At 36.0% G+C, this 14,713-nt stretch overlaps 1 protein-coding gene across 1 annotated transcript; it reads left to right on the forward strand.

The window, feature by feature from the left end:
* Positions 1-611: 611 nt before the first annotated feature.
* On the forward strand, positions 612-3,306 carry LOC141674219 (uncharacterized). The gene is made up of 4 exons (XM_074480941.1): positions 612-1,516; positions 1,608-1,775; positions 1,890-2,276; positions 2,916-3,306. The coding sequence occupies exons 1-4, from the start codon at positions 612-614 to the stop codon at positions 3,304-3,306; spliced, it is 1,851 nt and encodes a 616-aa protein (XP_074337042.1).
* Positions 3,307-14,713: the final 11,407 nt, after the last annotated feature.

A 14,713-nucleotide genomic window follows, 5' to 3' on the forward strand; every position in this document is an offset into this window, starting at 1 on the left:
GCCAATTGTATTGGTCAATTACAACCTCCTACCTTGGCTATGCATGAAACAAGAAAATCTAATTCTTTCGACACTAATATCTGGTCCAGATTCACCAAAGAATAGTATTGATGTGTTCATGCAACCTTTAATTGCCGAGTTAAAAGAATTATGGGAGGTCGGCGTTAATACTTATGATGCCTTGGCTGATGAAGATTTTAATTTACGTGCTAGAGTGCTATGGACTATTAGCGATTTCCCGAGATATGCTATGTTGTCCGGCTGGAGCACAAAAGACAAACTAGGGTGTCCTGTCTACCATTATGAAACTTCATCACTTTATTTGAAGCATAGCAAGAAAATGTGCTATATGAACCACCGAAAGTTTCTTCCTTCTGCACACAAGTGGAGAATGGATACTAAAAGGTTTAATGGCGCAATTGAAATGGGGCAGTGTCCTTCAGTTTTAACGGGAACTGACATTGTGGAGTTGTTGTCTGGGTATGTAAACCAATTCGGCCTGCAGAACAAAAAGGCAAAGAGTAAAACTGAGGGCCCTTTTAAAAAAGAAGTCAATTTTTTTTGATTTACCTTATTGGAAGCATAATCCACTTCGACATAACCTTGACGCCATGCACATAGAAAAAAATGTTTGCGATAACATATTGGGCACTTTACTCAATATAAGTGGCAAGACAAAAGATCATGTTGCCGCTCGTAAAGATTTACAAGAAATGGGAATTAGAAAACCCCTCCATCCTGTTCTATCAGAAGATGAAGCACACCATGAAATACGAGCAGCAATCTTTGACTTGTCGAACAAAGAGAAGGAGATCTTTTGTTCAGTGTTGGAAAACACTAAACTGCCGTACGGTTGTGCCTCCAACATAGGGCGATATGTGCACACAAAGGAGAGGAAAGTAGTGGGGTATAAGAGCCATGCTCATTTCATACTGCACTACTTGTTGCAGTTTGCCATCAAAAAAACTACAAAGGCTGAGGTTGCTGTACCTTTGATGAAATTGAGTGCCTGCCTTAGAGCTCTATGGAGCAAGGTTATCGATTTGGAGGAGCTTGAGAAGTTGGAAACTGAAATCGTCGAGGTACTTTGCCAATTTGAGATGATTTTTCCATCAGCTTTCTTCGACATAATGGTGCACTTGCTTGTTCATCTAACTAGAGAAGTTAGACTTGGGGGACCTCAGCACCTTCGGAACATGTTCCCAATAGAGCGTTATCTTGCAAAATTGAAATCATACGTTCGTAATAGAAGTAAGCCGGAAGGTTCTATTGCAGAAGGTTACATAGCTGAAGAATGTGTAACATTTTGTTCAAGATTTTTGGCTGCTAATGAAACAATAAAAAACAACATGTGCTCAACAGTTTTCGAAAGAGGGCCAATACAAGCTGAATATCATATCGGAACGAGAAGGAATAAAGATGGAACTATTATTCATTTGGAAGATGTTGATTGGAAGGCAAGTCATCGCTATGTTTTGTTCAATACTGGTAACAAAGAAGTAGAGAGGCTCCTCGAGTAAGTTTAATAAGCTCTAACGTAAATAATTTTAATTCATAATTCAAGAACTTTTTCTTTTCTGCACTGTTTTAACTTAGTATAATTTTAGGGAACATCAAGCCTTGGTGGACAGCCACGAAAATACGAACAGATACAAGAGGGCACGAAGACACACGGCAGAATTCTGGGACTGGTTACGAGAAGAGGTTGGGAAAATGGTGGAGGTTTCATCTGACTTGGGGGTGTTTGCATTGGGGCCTAATCGAACAGCTAGAAGGTTTACTGGTTATGTTGTTAATGGCTATCGATTCCACACAAGTGATAGAGATTCTCGATGCACAACATAAAACAGTGGTGTATATTTGACTGCACAAACAACTAGTTTCTCTAGTTCTAGAGACGAGAACCCTATAGTTGGGGATGTCAGCTACTACGGATCGATAGAAGATATCATAGAACTTGATTACTGGGGATTATTTACAGTTGTCCTATTTAAGTGTCGTTGGTACCAACAACAAAAAGATCCACACGGTCACATTCGAGTAAATTTCAATAGGTTATGCCATAAATCTGATCCTCATGTCCTGGCCAAACAAGTGCAACAAGTTTTTTATGTGGAAGACCCAATCGAAAAGAATGTACATTACGTAATTAAGAAACTACCGAGGGAGTGGTGTGATAATGGAAACGTGGATGCACATGAAGATGTCAACGATACTGATCTCCGTGAGACTGGATTTGTTTGTGGACTTCAAACTCATGTTGATGAAATGAGTTGGTGCAGAGATGATATCCCTACAACAAGAGTTCCCATTCCCGATAAATGAAGCAACCAAACTGCTAAACATTTATAAGTTTAAAATTAATCACAGCAGTGAACTTTATTTTGTATTTTCTCTGTGTTTGGACTATTTAGATGTAATTGAATATCTTAATTTATTCCTTCCATGAATTCTTCAATGAAATGCATCTTTGTAGTTTAAATTTTTTGTCGTCATTGTCTGATTTGTAGTTTATATTTATTGTCTTGGTAAGTTCAGCATGCCCTTGTTATATTTCGTAGTGTTGGGATTAAATCTCCTTACTGTAATTTAGTTGATTCAGTAGATGCATATGATAACTATTTTTTCTTATTTTTATAATTTTGTATGTTAGCTCCAAATATCCTACACGTGTAATAAAAACAAATATAGGATATGAAGTAGATGCTTAATAACTTTTTGTGATCGAAATTGTGTTTGTTGCATTTGTGTCGAGTGCCAATTCATGAATATTTTGTTGTTTATTATTTGATCTAATATGTGTTTACCAATTAGTTCGAGATATGTGTTTATGGCATACTAGGATTTGGAAAAGATACATTTGAAATATTTTTGTTTAATGGTCAGCCATTGACATCTCTTTGAACTCTGTGCAGGATGGCAGAAAAACACGTTAATATTGGATTGTACCACGGTGGGGAGTTTCAGAGGACAAGTTACTCTGGTGGATATTGCTTGACTATTTATAATGTAGATGCTGATATGTGGGCTTATAATGATCTGATGGAGGAGGTGAAGGATCTCCTCAAACTCAATGAAATCGGAGGAGTCTATGCAAAAGAAGGAAAACATGGTGGTTGGAAGCTGCTGAGGACTGACCTGGACATCATTCAAGAGATAGAAAAGTGCAACGATGGCGAAGAGGTCAAGCTTTATGTAGACACAGTTGCTGACCCTGCAATTGAGCCGTTGTGTGAGATGCAGCCACACGTGATTGTCAGGCCGAGGAAAAGCCTGTTTGAAGGTATGCCTATTGCTGATAAATAATTAGGTCCCCATTAAGTACACATCTCTATCTATTTCTGTATCTCTTTATATATGTATAATGGGACTTGGATGTCCATATTAGTTGAAGATAATTCTTTGACTTGGATTTGTTTCTTGCATAAATACAGTTTCACCGAAGAAAATACAAAAGCGGAAATATATTACCACACATGAACTCCAGCAGAAGCAGAACCCAAGGAAGATTGTTAAGAAGACACCTGAGCCCAGTCGGAGGTATGCGTTACGATCATCGCCAGCTCTGTTGCCTACTCAGCAAGATGCAACTGCTGGGCAAGGAAACGATAAAGGGTCTGCTAGAAGGAAACTGCAGTTACAAGATGATATTATTCTGGATAAAGAGGTATTTTTTTAATTTTCCTTCTTAAAAACATAAGTTATAATGATTATTGTTGTGTTATGTCAATTTAATCACTGACCTTGTCTTCATAAATTATTGTAGTTGCCCCCACCACCACTGACCGAAATCAAAAGAAAAAGACCCCGTACTTTGCAAAATAATGAGAAAATGAAAGATCAACTACAAGGTGATGCACGCCAAGTAAGATGTCCCCTTGAACTTGCTATACCTGACATCGAGGTATCCTTGTCAATGTTCCTCTTTTTTTTCTTCTAACCTGGACTGTAACACTTGTAATATTCACTTAAACACTCCTTCCAAATTTTTAGAAAGAAAGTACAATGCATAGTTGAGCTACACTAATAACAGTGCTGATTTATAATTATTGCAGGTGCCCCCCCCACCGCTACCAGCATGTGAGCAAGAAAGACTTAATCGAATGAAGGAAAATGATAGAAGGTTGGAAGAACTTGGGATCAAAAAATTAGTGATTGATTTGAGAGCTCGATCAGCAACAGTTATTGAGAAATCCAAAGAAAAAGACAAAGCCTCTCCGGATGATGATGATTATAATCCGGAAAGTGAGGACGAACATGATAGTGATGATTCATTTGAGGTATGGATTTCTTTTACAGTCTTCATTACTTTGGCCTTCCTTCCTTGTTTCTCAAGAGTGTAAATTGTGTTTTTTATTAGTTTAAGACCTGATATTTTGTTTATCACTATATCAAGTTTCCTATATATTTTGTTTTTATTTTATACTCTTTATTGCTTTGGCCTCACATTATATTTGCAATCCTAATAATTGTAGAGAACGAAGAATGGGAAGAAAAAGAACCATGTCCCCCTTGGACCAAGAACTCGTTCGCGAGCTAATGTCACCGCTGCAACAGAGAATGAACCATCGCAAGCTGGTAAAACATCTGACAAGGAAATGACCAGTAAATCTAAGCTCCTGAAACCAACATGTAGTAAAATCTTAAAATCCGCGAGCAATTCAGAATCACGTGGGTCTATATCTGCTTATTTAGCAATGCGGGAACGTCAAAAGCAGGGCATTCTTCCGCCAACAACCGAGAATGTGCACGCTTCTAATTCGGAAAATGTTGTTGAGGAAGAAACTGAAGCAGGTACTTTTACTTTCTAAATATAACTACGCATGAATTATGCACACTAATTATTTATTGATGGAGAGGCAGTAAGAATTTAATTAATTATTAAATTCGCAGTCACCTTTTTTTGTGTGTGCATGTACTATGAAGTACCAAAGCCCAAAAAATGGAGAGGAAGGACAAAACTGCTAATTCTTCACGCAAGGACACGTGATGAAAGACCGATGATTTTTTTGAACAAACAAAATGTACCTGTTTCAAGAGACGGAAAAGTTATGAGAGAGCTGAGTAATTTTCTCGGAACAGTTGCAAAGGACAATGTCTCTCTTACTTATGTCAACTGGCGCCTGGTTCCTGAACAATTGAAGAAGAAAATGTGGGACTATACTCGGGTAAATTCTATTACCTAAACCTCAGTTTCATTTATTTTTCAATTAACCCCTTCATTTTATTGATCTTGAGTTTATTATATATTAGGACCATTATATTATTCCGAATGAAGCTCAGTCCTGGGTTTATGAGACAATTAATAGATGCTGGAGGACTTACAAGTCTCGGATGAAGGCAAAGCATTACACACAGCATGCCACTGATGATGAAAGGCTTGAACATAGGCCCAAGGAGATTCCGCTCGAGGATTTTAAATTGCTGATAAAGTATTGGGGAGATGAGTCGGCGAAGGTGCCTTCGTGCTTCTTTTTAATATGATTTTAATGATTTTAAAGATTCTCAAACTGGATTGTGCAATTTTTTTTAATAGGAATTAGCACATGATAACAAAGTAATCCGCGCTTCGGTAACTGACCCACACAATCAGGGTGCCAACAGTAGTGCAAAAGTTAGAGAGAAGTTGGTATGATTCCTAAATTAACTAGTACATTTATGAATATTTCCCCTTTTATTTTGATATTATAATTACGGCCCCATGGTTAAGTTAAATTGGATTAAATTTTGATTATAGGATAAATTTATAATTTAATTAGATGGGGACATGTTCTTAAATCCAATTTTAAAATGGGACATGTTAGAACCCCCCCTTTTTTTAAATAATTTATCTGTCCTTGTCGATATCATCAATATAACTAGCAATTATTTAGTTGTCTGATTAGTTATGATATTCAGATTATTACAAACCAATCCGCATTTATATAACTTTAAATAATTCACTGTGAACAACCCGAAAAAACTAATAAAATAGAGCTCGCAGACACAATAATTTAGTTGTTCATGTCAAGTGCCATCAAACATTTTTGTGCTTTAATTCTTCAGAAATCAGATGCATGTCTATTTTTTGCTGGTATTTGCTTGAATTTAGATATTCAATTTCAGAACTGCATTAATATTGCCTTCATTGACTTCCCGTACACACTTGGATTGTGTCTACTAAATAGTAATGACTACCTAGTTGTTTGTTCATAAATCCTTTGATTGAATGTTAGTGCTTAGGCATTTTGTAAATAGTTGATGTGCAATTTTTCTTAAGTAAATCAATAGTTATGTGGTAACTTTGAGCTAGATAACCTTGTCTTTTTCTTTTGTGCTCTATAATAGAAAAAGACTGATCCTAATCTCGCCTCGCCATCACAAGCTGAAATTTATTTGGAATCTCATGAACAAGATGGCCGAACATACAAGACTACGGTTGTTCCGCAAAAAAGAAACGTAAGGACTTTACTTTTTTGATGGAGGTTAAATGCTGCACGGTAGTTCAATTTGTCTATTTCTTTAAAATTAAGAGATAAAAAATGCTTTGCCAAGTATGTTTTGTTGGTTTAATTTATTTGGTAAAACAAATAACATAAGAGACTTAGCGGAAATAAAAGGCTGTTAAGTATTAGTATAGGCCACCTTAATGCAAACCTTGTTAGTAGTTGTGTAGTTGTGTAGCACAATTCTATGGTAAAATTGATTAATATTTAACAACATTTTTCTTGTAGAGAAAGAACAAGAAAGCGATGGAATCAGATTCGGCTCCTGCAGACACTTATTTGGAAGATTTGACTGCAAAGATCAGGGGAGAACTTGAGGCTGAACTGGAAGAAAAGGTTTCCAAGAAAGTGCAGGATAACTTGTCAGTTATTCTCAAAAAGATCGCAGCAGCTAATCCAGGCTTGAATCTGGACATTGGAGAAGTTGATGCTAATATTTCAAGCGAGGATGATGAAAATGGTACACTAATGACTATCGGGACTGCTGGGACTTCCAAGACAACCCAGACTTCTTCTTAGATATTTCTCATTACAAGCATTAGCTTGAGTTAATAGTATGGACAGTTATGTTATTTAGACTTTTGAATTATTGGTTTATAACTTTTGGTACTCACTGTAATTGGTGGTGGATGGTGTTTATTTGGTTTGGTTGGAGTTGGAATTTGGGGATTGTTTGGTGTTCTTGTTAGTATGATTTTGGTGGAGTGATGTAGTGAATCGTACTATAATTTTGGCGAAGTGGTTATTATGTTGGCGGAGTTGGTATTCTGAATGCTGTAAGACTAGTTTGTTGGGGAAATATGTTTTGGTATAGTTGAATTGTTATTTTGTTAATGGCAGTAATGTGTTTATCAAAACTACATTTCAAAATGTTATCTATTGGTGTTACAATAGCTATATTTATCACTGTTACAAAATCTAAATTTGTGTTTCTTTTGCCAAAATACAGTGTTACATTAGATTTGTTTACTGTTACGTCAGTAATAAAAGTGGGCCCACATGTGGGTCCCACATGGCAGTGGGACCCACTTGATGATGTTACAATGGGCCCCACTTGATGACGTGGCAGTGGGCCACACTTGATGACGTGGAAGTGGGGCCCTTGATGACGTGGCAGCGGGCCCCATATGATGACGTGGCAGTGGGTACCACTGATTAGCCAATCTATGTGGCAGTCCACGTGGCAGTCCATGTGGCATTGCTCGCCACGTGTCAGTGGGTCCCTCTATATGACGTGGCTTCCTACGTGGCAATCCAGTCAGGTGGGTCCCACATGATTTTTTCAAATGCTAAGGTAACACTGAATTGCCGTTACGTTTGATTTATCTAGTGTTACTCTATCTCCCTAAGGTAATGTTTTTATTTGTGTTACGGTTGATAATCAAAACATTACATTAGATAGCAATGACAATATTTGCGGATGAAATGGTTATTTGGCGTTACAATAGGCCTATTGCAACATAAAACGGGCCTAAGGTGACGTAAAATGAGTGTCTTATTAGCCCATCTATGGCGTAGTGGGTGAAGCTACCTGGATCTTTAAGCTTTGGAGGTAATTTTTGTTGCAGCACATCACTGTACTCTTCGGTTAGAGCAACGGTCTCAAGGTCATCCAGTTTCACCTTCCTTGAAAGAATACTCTTCATAAATTTCGCATAACTAGGCATTCTCCAGATCCTCAGTGAAAGGTATATTGATGTGAAGTTTCTTGAACACCTCCAGAAACTTACCGAACTGCTTATCCAGCTTTTGTTGTTGCAATCTCTTAGGGAAAGGTGGTGGAGGATAGATCTGTTTCTCCCCTGTATTACCCTCAGGTAGAGTGTGTTCAACAGTAGTCCTCCTTGGTTCCGCCGCTTTCTCCCTTTGCTTAGTTTCTTCATCAACTTCAGCTTCTCCGTATTTTGCTTTTTCTGCATCAGCAAATTTTCCAGACCTTAAGGTAATAGCCTTGACTTGCTCTTTAGATTCTTTCCTGCCTGGCACTTTAGTATCATTGGGAAGTGTGCCAGGTTGACGATTGAGCACTACATTGGCTATTTGACCGATTTGATTTTCCAAGGTCTTGATAGAAACATCCTGACTTTTACACAACAGCTTGAGTTCCTCGAAATCAGCACTAGAAGGTGGAGCTGCACCTCCTTGTTGAGGATATGATTGCCTTTGAGCATAATGATGTGGTTGCTGGAATCCAGATGGATTAAACTGTTTACTTACGCCTTGCTGATATGGTCGCTGAATAGCATTCTGATTATTACTCCAGCTGAAATTTGGAAGATTTCCGTTGTTAGGATGATAAGTAGCTGGCACAGGCTGCTGCGGTCGCTGATAATTGTTCACATACTGCACATATTCATTAACAAGAGAACACTGATTCGTAGCATGAGAACCTGCACAAATCTCACAGACCAAGCTATCTGATTGACTCCATAGGTGGCTAAAGAATCGACCTTCATAGACAGCGCTTGGAGCTGCGCTGCAATAGCTGTAGCTGCATCAACTTCCAGAATACCTGCTACCTTCCCAGGCATCATCCTTTGAGTTGGGTTTTGATGCTCATTTACAGCCATAGTCTCAATAAGATTATAACCCTCAGTATAGCTTTTGGCACATAAGGCGCCTCGAGCTGCTGCATCGACCATGGGCCGAGATTGGGCCATCAAACCATTACAGAAACCAGTGATCACATCCAATCAGGCATATCATGATGTGGATACTTTCTCAACATCTCCTTGTAGCGGTCCCAAGCTTCGCACCTAGATTCTGTAGGTTGCTGCGCAAATTGAGTAAGAGCACTCCTCATAGCCGCAGTCTTCGCCATTGGATAGAACTTCACCAGAAACTTTTACGCAAGATCTTGCCAAGTAGTGATGGACCCAGCTGGTTCAGAATGTAACCAATCCTTAGCTTTATTCCTCAGTGAGAATGGGAAAAGCCTCAGCTTGATAGCCTCATCAGTCATACCATTATATTTGAAAGTACTACAGATCTCGATAAAATTCCTGATGTGCATGTTGGGGTCTTCAGTCGCAGCACCTCCGAAAGAAACGGAATTCTGCACCATCTGAATGGTGCCTGACTTGATTTCAAAGTTATTGGCCTCAATAGCTGGATGCATGATGCTTGACTGAATGTCATCAATTTTAGGCCGAGAAAAGTCCATAAGAACTGGATCTGCCGGAACTATATGATCACCCATGATTACTGGTTCTTTCTGCTCACTTTCTGTATCCGAATCTTCAAAATCTATCTTCTCTGGAATACCAAGAACTTCGTCTGTCTCCTCAGCCGTATCTAAAGTCCTTTTGCGAGTGCGAGAACGTGTTTGCATAAACGCTCGCTAAAGTACCTGAAACATAACCGGAAACAATAAGTAACAAGTCTTAATCAATGAGTCCTAAAGACCACTGATGGTAAGTACATAAACTAAACAAATACGCCGAGTCCCCGGCAGCGGCGCTAAAAACTTGTTAGGGCGAAAACACGCGCTAATAATACACGCAAGTATACGCGTTCGCAAGTAATATAGAATAATTTCTAGTTCATTCCCATAGAGACTCAGACTAATTATGTTCAATGAACACTCACTCACCAATGTATAATTACTTCTCAATGTCAAGACAATAACACTTAGATTTGATTAACTAATTATTAACTATAATTAACTACGAGAATTAAGAACTTATTGACACTTGAATTAACAATATTTAAACACTCATGAGATCACAACTTCATTACTACTTCCTTCAATAGATATCATTATTACCCTTAGCATGCAACAGTGATGATATTAATCGAACAACACGAAACTAATAGAAGCCAACTTTTGTTGTACTAATACCATTCTACCAAACATCCACAATTAAGATAGAAGTTGAATAGGCATCAATTATGTTGAGACCCCATATGTCTACAGAATTTGACAACATAACGATTTAAGCACAAGTTATTCCTTATGATTACACATGGCAAGTAAAACGGTTAGAGTTACCCACTAATCATGGATACACATACATGAACCTATGCTAGCATGGCAAGTTCTAAACCTCAAGATCCACCGTCGCTTAACAAGAGATTAACACCCTATCTTATATGTTCGCGATGCACATAAGACGAATAAGCACAACCAATACTAGATATCTTACAATAATCACACACTAAGGTATTAAACAACTAACTAAAGAATTCCATAGTAAATCCGTTACGACCCCATGATTACGATTAGCCCATGATTTAACTCATCGTCACCATGGGTTTATATGAAAACATGATAATAACACACGAGAATAATAACTAAAACTACTTATATTAAACCAGAGTACGTCAAAAGAGTAAATAGGTTCAAAGTAAAGAAAACTAGCATCCAACGTTATAACGAAATAAAGAATTACAAGAAAATATGCTTCCTCTTCATTGTGATGTGCTAAAACGGTCTTCTTCCTTATCTCCTCGCTCCTCGATTAATACTACGATTCAACACCTTGTGAAACGTCTTTGAAAACTACTTACATAGGAGTCCCACAAAACCCATCTATCTCAGAAGTTGGAAGCTTAACAGAATCAGGAGTCTAAAATAATTATTTTAAATTTCCGTCCCTGAGCGGCCGCTCAGCATTCCTGAGCGGGCGCTCAGCTTCCTAAGCGGTCGCTCAGCAGAGCTGAGCGGGCGCTCAGACCCCTTCTGGAAAATGCTCTATTTTTACTCCCGTTCTTTCCTGCATTCTGCTCCTATCTTCCCACTTGCAATGCCAAACACATTCCAAGGCTTATTCTTGATGAAACCTCTCCACAAATGAAAGTAATACCCTGAAATGCACAAACACTAGAAAAATGCATCAAATACATAAAATACTTGAATTCAAGACACCAATTCAAGCCATTATAAGACGTTCTAAGTGGTATTAAATGCCACTTATCAATGAGATGGAGAAGATACGCTCTGAATATAAGACGACGAGGAAAGAGTTAACCACGGCCAAATCCAGAACTAAGACATCAACAAAGAAGACGATCCCAAGTGTGGTTAGACATTTGGACATTGATATTGTTGAGGAACAGGATCAACATGAAGCGCCAACGAAGGGTACTGAGGATGTGATTGAGATAGAGGATATATAGAACGTACCATATAATGGTGATAACATAGAAAGAAAACATGATGAGCAACGTTCTGATGATCTTGAGCATCGAGAAGGGGATAATGATAGAAGGAGATCACGCGATAGAAGTACAACGTCTCGAAACCAATTGCAGAGGAATTTAAAAAATATTACATAAAGTGAGGGACTTAATAGAAAGAATCGTTGGTATTCCGAAGCCATTAGAGAAGGAGACTCCTATGAGCTATGCTGATTCACCTTTTCTTGACAACATCGCTTTGGTAGAGATACCGAAATGCTTTACAGTACCGCAAATGAGGCCATATGACGGTACTAGTGATCTATTGGAACACATCGCACAATATAAGCAACGAATGTTTACGGTACCTATCACACATGACTTAAAAAAGCTTGTATGTGCAAAGGATTTGGTTCTACATTGTCAGGACCATCCTTATAATAGTTCATGAATCTTCCACACAGGAGTATCAAGACATTTGCCAACCTAGAAGACGCATTTAACATGCAATTTGCTAGTACACTACAGGAAATGTTACATTCACCTACCAAAAAATTAGCTACAATTATGTAATATTAGATAAAGACTAACTTTCATTTACCATTATATAATTGTAACCATTTTTTGTAGCTAAATATCGACGTGATGGAAGTTGTTATGCACTTTAACCTATGGACCCACATACATGCTGAGGTGTTTCTATTGCTTTAAAGTTTCAGTCGCGGTCAATATTCCTCCATGTTAAATTAGTTTTCTACTACAAGAGCAAGTCAATGCATTTCTTACCTATAAGATTTGTTTCTTTCTAAATATCAATTATTTTTAATTATATAGTTTCTATTATATCCATTGCGCCCGTAACTCAGATACCGTATATGTCTAATATAACTTATTTTATTCTTCCAAAAACGAATTGAGAAATACTTTTTATAATTTTATTGTAGACTAGAAGATAACAAAGTTGAAATATTTGAAAATAAATTACGAAAGTACATCAAACTAAAAACTATTTCATCAAACTAGTGAAAGTTAAGTTTTTCATAATTTAAAATAAAATTACACATTATACGGCATAAGTTGGTTCTTGAATTTTTCATTATGAATTTATTATTTAGTATAAAAATTGGGAATTTATCAAAAAATTAAAAAATTATTTGCGATGTTACCAATTTGTTTTTTACAAAAATGCTATTTATTCTGAAAATATGTGTAAATATACGATGTTGTATAAGAAGTTGCATTTAGTGTAAATTATGTTATCAACGTAAAACTTGAATAGTTTTTAAAAAACCCAAAAATATAATATTTGAAAAATATGAGTATTTTTAGATAACTATTTCAAACAGTGTGATTTGTGAATTATTACCATGATGCAAACGGAGGAGTATAATTTGTGTACGGAACTACCTAAAACTTTTCCTGTGAACGAATAAGATTTCACGGGTATTCTCCCGATTATCTATGGTATCAGTTATCTCTCCTCGACGGGTTCTGTTCAAGTTTGACTTTACATAATATTAAATCCTATTGATGCTAATTTTAACCGATTTTGTGGGGAGTCTGTCACTCGAAATAATTTATGATAACACGATTAAAAAGTTAAAACTATTATTTAGCAAAAAAAATTTAAAATTGTTAGTATATAAATAAAATTAAATCAATATACTACTCAATTATGATAATTGTGATGTGTATAATTGGAGAGCAATTCTACATATCCCGAAATGGATCACAAGTTCGTTCCTAAATAACACGTGATACTTTGTCATTCCTCAAACTCATATGTATGCATTTTAGGGTCCAATTATCGAATCCGTTAAATCCAATTATTAAAAAAATGTGCTACGAGACTCTCAAGTTCGAATTTCATTAAAAACCAATATTTTTATAATTATTTATAAGAATCTACAAATAAGTTTTCAAGTTGTAATCCAACCAACAACAAATATTTACATTATCATTTATAGATTTACAAATTAGATTGATGGTTTAAATATGTCAATCATAAACTATTTTACAACATTTTAAGAAAAATAATCAAAAATATAATTTTTCTAATTTTTTTGTTTTACAAATTTACTATATTATGAAAATTATTTACAAAAACACGGTGCAAACAAAGTCTAACTATACATGCAACTAGCTAGATATATTTTTTGGTTGGGTTCGAGGTTAATATTTATTACATTCTACGTTATATCTAATTGTAAGGAGTTATAAAAATCGTCGAATTTGCATTTATTTGCATCTAACTAATTACAGAAAAATCGTATCTTTTTAAAAGAAATTTCAAAATTTAACATGTTAAAAATTAAAATTAAAAAATTTACTTTTTTTGCAATTTTTTTAAAAACCAATAGTATTTTGAGAAATTACCTAAAATACTATTTTTTTCTGAATGTGTTTGCAATTTAATGATCTTTTAAAAAAATGCAAAAATACGGTTTTCAACTGAAAGCAACCACGTATACAATTTCTCTGAAGAAGTGCCAAAAAATACTTTTAGTTAAAATTATGGTTGCCTTGAGTTGCATTTGATCTTGTATCTGGTTGCAATGGGTTGCAAAATCGTATTTTTGTAAAAAAATTGAAAAATTATATTTTTGCAAAACAAAAATTAAAAAATTGGATTTTTGTAAAAACCTCTAATATATTTACAAAACAAGTTTTGAATTAGGAAAAAAAAACTTTTTATAAGCAATACATATCCGTACAAATTAAAGAAATGTGCGAACAGTAAAAAGAATTAGCGGGCAAACATCGATAAATAATTAATGAATTTTTTAAAATTAAGCGCCTAAAATTCCCCCATAAATTTAAACTGTTTTCAAACTGAATAATGATAGAAAAAATCACCACATACACGTAATCTATATCGGAGGGTACAAAACTAACTAGTAGCGTAATACTATCCGTTCTTTACATGCAAGACCTCCCCTCACCATAACTTGCCATAGTATCATCTATATAGATTTAATAAAGTTTTGAATATTTCTATCTTTAAGTACTTCTTTTCACAATTGATACCATACTTAAACTCATATCAACGACTCTTTTAACGAATGTGGCAATGATCAATCTTTCGTATAGAACTTATTTTATGTCCAATT

This window comes from Apium graveolens, chromosome 7 (genome assembly GCF_009905375.1).
Source record: "Apium graveolens cultivar Ventura chromosome 7, ASM990537v1, whole genome shotgun sequence".
NCBI classification, from domain to species: Eukaryota; Viridiplantae; Streptophyta; class Magnoliopsida; order Apiales; family Apiaceae; genus Apium; species Apium graveolens.